The 7392-nt window shown below is 38.3% G+C and overlaps 1 protein-coding gene across 2 annotated transcripts in view; it reads left to right on the top strand.

Annotated features, from left to right (window-relative positions):
- Positions 1–7144, top strand: part of LOC108736287 (titin homolog) — a 33338-nt gene extending 26194 nt beyond the window's left edge. The window contains exons 4-9 of one of the 2 annotated variants that reach the window (XM_025974290.1): positions 2004–2369; positions 2429–3283; positions 3348–3777; positions 3840–4136; positions 4202–5959; positions 6357–7144. In XM_025974290.1, coding sequence (XP_025830075.1) covers positions 2004–2369; positions 2429–3283; positions 3348–3777; positions 3840–4136; positions 4202–5959; positions 6357–6371 — 3721 coding nt within the window. In that variant the 3' untranslated portion in view covers positions 6372–7144. Of the gene's footprint in view, positions 1–2003; positions 2370–2428; positions 3284–3347; positions 3778–3839; positions 4137–4201 lie in introns of both variants that reach the window. The other variant, XM_025974289.1, reaches the window with a different exon arrangement.
- The last annotated feature ends 248 nt before the right edge of the window (positions 7145–7392 follow it).

The following is a 7392-nucleotide window of genomic DNA, read 5'->3' as shown; positions in this document are numbered from 1 at the left end:
GGTAAATATAGGTCTGTATCGGAAGGTACGAGACGCACAGAACAAAGACACAACGTTTCTAGAAGATCGTCATCGTCGTCTTCAGCGGTGTCGCTGGACGTTCGTTGCGCTTGTCAATATTACCAATGCGACTCCCTATTGCCCGAGAGGGTTAATCCCGTAGGCACTCGACCTAGTAGCAGAACAAGCAATAATCCCTTTTTGTTGCGGTAAGAATTTGCAAAGGCAAATAGTTGCAATCATCCAAACAGTTCCTCAAACTTCATCATCATAAGGTCGTCAGTCAGTAAGAATGGTTGTGCACGCACCTCCACTCTACTCTTTCCTATCCTGAACTAATCTTCGCATTTCCCTAAAACTAGGAAAACCCATATCCTTAACTATTTGCGAACAGTAATCTAATCTAGGGCCACCTCTAACCCTCCTAACTCCCGTTTCTGCTTCCAATATGTCTCTGACTAGACCTTCACTGCCTGAGAAGGTGTCCTACCAACCTATCTCGTCTATTTTTTATTGACTTCTATAGAGTCCTCTGTTCTCCTATTCTTTCCAATACTTCTTCATTTCTAACCTTTTCCACCCACGATATCCTCGTAATCCGCCTATAACACCACATTTCGAACGCTTCTAACCTTTTCTTTTCCGCCGCCCCCACTGTCCATGTGCTCCAAACATACACCTTTAACAATCTTTTTCGAAGTTTTAAATCAACCGTACACGAGCATAGAAGTTACTTCTTTTTATTGAAGGCGACTCGACCCTGCGCTATCCTCTGCTTTCAATCCCGATTGCTCCTTCCGTCTTGACTTATCTGACTTCCTAGATACCTAAAATACCAAGGTACCAAATTTAACAGTTGAAAATGATGGTCGTTATGCGAGAAGAGGGGTTAAGTTCTTCATCACTAATTTTCTAATTTAGATCGTATTTGATTTCATCAGCAATCCATAGGCAGTCTCGATAAAAAAACCGACTAAGCCGAAGACACTGAAGGGATCAAAATCGCGATCGACAAATTACTGACCAAAAACTTAATCCTTTATCTCTGGAACATCACTATCACCTTACCTTAACAATGAAAGAGTCAATTACTATCATTTCTTTGAAAACAGTGACGTGATACATTTGAGCAGCTTTAAATATGTATTTTGTCAAGAACAAATTATTGTACTTACGAAACGGTCGATTTGAAACTAAAAATATCTGAAATGTTTTAACAGTAGGTACGCTTATTCAAAGACTCAAACGCAGCAAATTCTGTATTTTCTTTGAGCAGCTGGACCAATTTCACTGAAGCAGAACTCATATTCGAATATGAAACAATTTTAAACTAAAAAAAAATAATAACCCAGATACGTGACGTTATGTGTTAATTTCTTTTATTTAAACACGTCAAGGAGACCCTGACTATTTATAAAAGATGATTCGAATCGGGGGACTTGGCAAAACGTTTCTTCTTAAGTTCAGTATCCTACGAATCCTGTGGCGTTAGGTGCAAGTACATACGATTCGATTATTTTACTGATAGAAGTAGGTAACAGTGCTTGAAGCAATTTTTATTACTAATTGTACGCAACTAACTTTGAAGTAAAAGCTTTCGAAAAGTAAAAAAAGAAATTAAAAATTAGAGCATGTTGATCGAAGCAGTTGTTTAACGTAAATCTATGTCAAAAGTTATTTGGGTTAAGGTGAGGATATTAGTAGGAAATAAATCTTATTGAATTCAAAGGTATTTATTGAAATCGTTCGCATGGGAAATATTCGAGGTAAGGTAAACGAATTTCAGTTAAAAATAGATTTTGTGTGGAGCTTCGTGTTTCAAACGTAATATCTATCTAAAAATAAAAAATATCTATCTAATAAAATTTCAAATGTAGGTGGATTGAATTAAAAAAAAAAACTACAAACGGTATTTTACATTACGTAAACATTTCCTTTAAAGGCTTTAAGAAATACTTTTACACGAATTTGTTGATTCATTGATTGTGTTTTTGTCATTCAAGTGACCATGAGTACGAGCCCATAAACCCACCATCGGACGAAATGGCGCACAGCGGTCCCCCTAAGATTCATATCACCTCACCCCAATTGCACACTCGTATACACGACGTCCAACATGACAGTGCCCTGAGTAGTACCACATCTCTGGAAAGACAGTACCTTGGCGGAGCCAGTGGCGATGAAGACCTCTCAACTAGAAATGCGGATATTGAGGAGGCTGCTGTTACTCCCCAAGAATTACAAACTCAAATAGAGGAAAGGTTCTTCACCGCTACTCCAATGACTGCCCCCTCTAAACAAGATACTGACATTGCCAACAGTCAGACAGATTCTTCAACTGTTCAAAGTGTATCCGCAACAAAAAATGAGTAAGTCAGATATGACCATGAAAAGGTACGTATTCAATTAATTTTATATTAAAATTCAGCTCTAAGAAGAGTGGTGAGGACAAACCAGAGGACCAACAAGGTAACAAATTCAACGAGGCCATAAAGCACCAAGCTGAAGCACTAAAGGCCCAAGCGGGGAAAATCAAATCAAAGTTCCAAAATATGAAAAAACCAAGCATATCGAAGCCAAAATTTCAAGCACCTTCGTTCAAGATGCCGAAGTTGGGGGATCGTGCGAAAATACATATGCCTTCTTTCAAGAAAAACACCGAAAAACGATCTTCTTGGCAAGAACAACGACAATTTTCGACCGAATCAAATGTAGGAGAACCTAAAAAGCATTTCGACTTTGGCACTTTTCCCAAATTGTTTGACAGAAGCAAAAAAGGTAGAAAGGGAAGCCTCGGCGATTTTGACTCCGCTCCATCGAACGTTCAAACTAATGAAGCAGCACCACAGCCTGAATTTGCCACTGTTCCAAGAGCAACCAGAAAGAAGGAACCAGTAGGGTCCAGGTGGTCGAGTAAATTTAAAGACATCGACTTTGCTGATGACGAACAGAAGGAAAATCTTTCAGAGCAGAGACCAACTTCTGTAAGAATTTCCCTTCACGAAGAAATCGAAGATATTCCAGGCGATGGTTCCCACATAAGATACAACCAAGATATAGACATAGAAGAAGACTTCGAAAGGGAAGATAAACAAGTTCATGAAGTGTCGCCATTGTCCCAGGAATATTTGAAGAGGTGGGAACACGGGGAGTTCCACGAAGGACCAGTCCCTGCGAGACATCGCTTGCAAATAACTGACTTAGATGAACCCCAAACTCCTCCAGAACTCGAGCTGCCACGATCAAATGGCGTTCATTCTTCAGGAAGTTTAAGCGATCACAGGTAACGTTGTTATGTTATCTTATGAACTTGACATTCTCTAAATTTAATCATAAATTTGTTTAAGGCGTGGTGTTATAGAAGAAATTGATTCAGACGAGTTCTTTTTGAGAGAAAAGGGAATTTCTCAAGAAGACATCGAAGTTGGGAAATATCTCAGTACAGAAATAAGAGAAGCTTTCAGAAATCCAGTCAATAGTTTATCACAAATAGATGGTCTAAATGGAGAATCGGATCAATCTCTACAAGAACCACCTCCGAGAAAGAAACCCGCCAGAAAACCAAAGAGAAAGAAGACACCCCATGTATCACAAGAAAATGTAAGCTTTGATCAAGAATCTGTAACGGAACCAGAAGAATACCGCACAGATGATATTAGATCATATCCTCCACCTTCCCGTCCGAAACGGAGAAGTAAAAGTAAAAAATCCAAAAAGAATAGTCATATTCCATATCAAGAAACCATAGCAATGGATGAAGAAAATTACAATTTGGATGTAAGTATTAAAAAAAGATAAATCAGTAGTGTTTCTGACTTAATGCCTTCTTCTATTTTAAGGAAAATTTAAGAGACATTGAATCAGATATTTTGCCAGACAACATTCTTAGTTCTGATGTTCAGCAAAATGGATTCCACCAAAATACAAGGCAGGTGTATGAAAATGAACACATGCAAGGAATAGAACAACCCGAAATTGTAGTCTCGAACCCATATGCCAAAAGGGATTTCCAACCAGAAACTGAACAACCAGCTCCACCCCCAAGAAAACACCGAAGTTTGAAGAGTTTAAACATCTCAGAACAAGATTCTATTCTTGATGACAGCATTGATTATAAAGATACTCCCATGCAGGAAGTAGGTTGAGAATTTACTAGGCTCATGTTTAATAATAACTTTTATCGAAATATTTTTTATTCCAGATGGTTGTATACAGAGGAGAGCATGAGTACATCATTCCAACCCCGGAACCACCTCAACGCTCTAGAAAAACCCGTTCTAGGTCTCAATCGCACGTAGATGACGATCGAACATCGAGAGGCGCCGATTCTCTAACATCCGAGAATCTTGTGCCAGTGGTTGAAGAAATTTGCATAAAAGACATTCGAGACAGCAGTGGTTACGCAATTATCGACAAACAGAAACCAAGAGACCCTCCTTTGCCGCCTTCACGTTTTCCAACCACTCCACCCAGAAAACGTAAAAATAAGAATATCGAGAAGACCAAAGTAATTACACAAACGAAATTCTTTACTGTACCACGCAAACAGCAAAGCGCAGCACCCCCCGAAAGACCTACCCGTAACTATAGCACCCTGGGTAGTCCAAGCAAACCAATCAGAAAAAAGTCGTTATCTTCATCACATGTAAATGCAGATAATAAGGAAAACATTGATATCAGTCAATACACAGAGATCGAAGATCAACCTGTTAGAAGACTTCAATCTGGCGAAATTGTGCAGAAAATGAAAGACAGACCCCTTCCAGCACCGCCACGTCCACCACGTCGGCAAAGAGATGGTAGGGAAGCCCTACAAGATATAACAAATGGCGATAGCCAACCATCAGGGTCTGAAGAAAAGGAGCACCTATTCGACGAAACTGAAGTATCAACTCAGACCGAACCGTTACCTGACGATGTCATATGCGAACCTCTCACACAAGAAGAAACAGATAGAGTCATTTTACCAACAGAAGGAAGGAAAGCTGAAAATAGAAAACAAGAGTCTTTTGAAGAGACCATTACCCATGGAGCATTGATAGTTCAGCCTCTACCTTACTCTGCCCTACATCAGACAGGACCAGGAGTGGAAAGAGTCATACCAACTCGACTCGAAGAATCCGATGAAGAAACTTCTGAAATTCCAGAAGATTTCAAAAAATTAAAGTCACCTTCACAACCTACTGAATCTTCAGCTGACAAGAGACCAATAACTCCAACGTTTGACTCCAGTGCGGAAATTGAATTACTGAAGACTCAGAAACTTCAAGTGGCCGATTTGGACGTAGATAAACTAAGAGTCAACCAATTACAAGCAAACAAAATAATGGTATCAGAAATCGAAGGATTCAGTATACAGGTTAACGAAATAAATTCACGCTCGGGGAATTTAGTGGTGAGTGGAATAGAATTGCCACCTCATTTATTGCAAGAATTAGTGGACAGATTGCAGTCGATAGTTCCCCAGCAATCTTCTCAATTCGATGAAGAACAGAGTGCTTCACAAAGAACAGAAACTGAAAGCACATTAAAAAATCGACAAGAATCTGTTCCAGAAGAATCGAAAAAAGGAGAAGAAAGCGAGCAACAAAAAAAAACTCCAATTAATGAAGAAACAATTATCGAAGAAAGCATTATAGCTTCTCAAGTTGCTGAAAGTCATGGACCTTTAAAAGAACAATTTGATGAAGCCGGCTTGCAGGTGAAGTCAGAACATGTTCAAAATTTAGAAAATCAACAGCTCCTCTTAAACCAACAAGCCCCCGGCGAATCTGAAGACGAGCCTCCAAAGAGACCACCCCGAAAAGCTTCAGTTACCAGTGCTTCAATTACCCAAGAAACAGAAGAAGAAACCCAGTTGAATTCGTCATCCCAAAAAGCCCCTCCTTCCTCAAACTACTCGGCGTCTGCATCTTCGCTACAATCAATAAACGCAAACGAACCTTCGTCGACCAAAGAGGTAAAAGAGTCAGAAAGAGAAGAACCCCCACCGCGACCCCCTCAACCCGAGTATATAGCCTCCCAACCGCCCGCTAGCTTTTTTGCCCTTAGATCGCAACCCTATTCGGAACTTTTAACCGAAGCCATTCCGATGCCTCCCCGTAGAAAACGCCACTTTAGGGCGACATTAGTAACACAATCTAGTTCGGAGGACAATATTTCGCCACCTAGGAGACACAGATCACCTGAACCATCGATTCCACAATTAACCGGACAATTGACTCGAGCTTGTATTATCAGTGGAGAAAATTTGATACGAAGACTGATAGCATCATTTTCCGATAACGTGTTGAGAAATAAAGACGGAAAACAAGATGCTTATGTGATGATCATTATTTTATTAGTTCTTATTGCAGGTATTCTTCTTCTGACCGGAGATCCGAAAATCATCGTGCATCATCATCATTGGGAATATTTTAATCCACCGCGGGATTTGTGATAAATTGTTAGTTACAACGGTAAACTTAAAGTGTTTTGTGTATGTAGGCATGCAGCGGTTTATTTTTTCAACTTTGTAAGGCGATCGCTGTAAAGACAATTAATTTTTTGCGAAACGGAAGGATACGTTTCTATCTTCAGGTTTGAAACGATGATTTGTGAAGTATGCACGATTTCCTGTCTAAATAGTTAGGGAAAGATCTAAAACCATTTTAACTAATTAACTCCAATTAGTCATCAATACGTTTTCTGCCAACATCACAAGTACAAAGTCATAAGATACGTGAATTGGGAAATGTGTTAAAACGACGAATAAAAAAAACAAAATAGCATTTAAGAATAAATTAAACTTCCAGGTCAATTTCGTTTTAATTTTCTATTAAAAGATCTGCTAACAAGTCCATAAAAGAAATGTAAAAACATTCCTAAATTGAATCACTGGAATAATAAATGGTGCTATTTAGAGTCCTTTTTGCAAATTCTAATTTTTTCACTTGTGCGGTTTTGAAAACAAAAAAAAAGTTGGGGCAAGTTTTAAAATTTAAAACTTGAATTCCAATAAACAATATGCACTAATTTCGACTTGTAAATAGTCTCATATACATGTACGTAAACAACACGATTACTATGTTATCACGTTTGCTCTTGTGTAAAATACATTTTAATGAAATCGAAATTTAGCTTTGTTATATGTAAATTTATTAAATAAAAGTAACTAAATTTTATTTCTCGATTATTATTACAGGTATAAGTAATATTTATTAACTAATTCAAGGTGTAATAATGTACACCAAGAGGGATGAATGTGCTTAACTTAATGTTGATTATCTTAGGTAGAGGATGTCAAATTTTTGATTATATTTGGAATATCGATTAAAACGAAAAATTAGAATACTTAGGATCAAATTCTTCAGTGTTAGTGAATCAAGTGGAATAAGAAATTCAAACTGTTAA

This window comes from Agrilus planipennis, unplaced genomic scaffold (assembly GCF_000699045.2).
Source record: "Agrilus planipennis isolate EAB-ADULT unplaced genomic scaffold, Apla_2.0 scaffold110, whole genome shotgun sequence".
In the NCBI taxonomy this organism is placed as follows: Eukaryota; Metazoa; Arthropoda; class Insecta; order Coleoptera; family Buprestidae; genus Agrilus; species Agrilus planipennis.
This window is presented reverse-complemented; position numbering and strand designations above follow the sequence as displayed.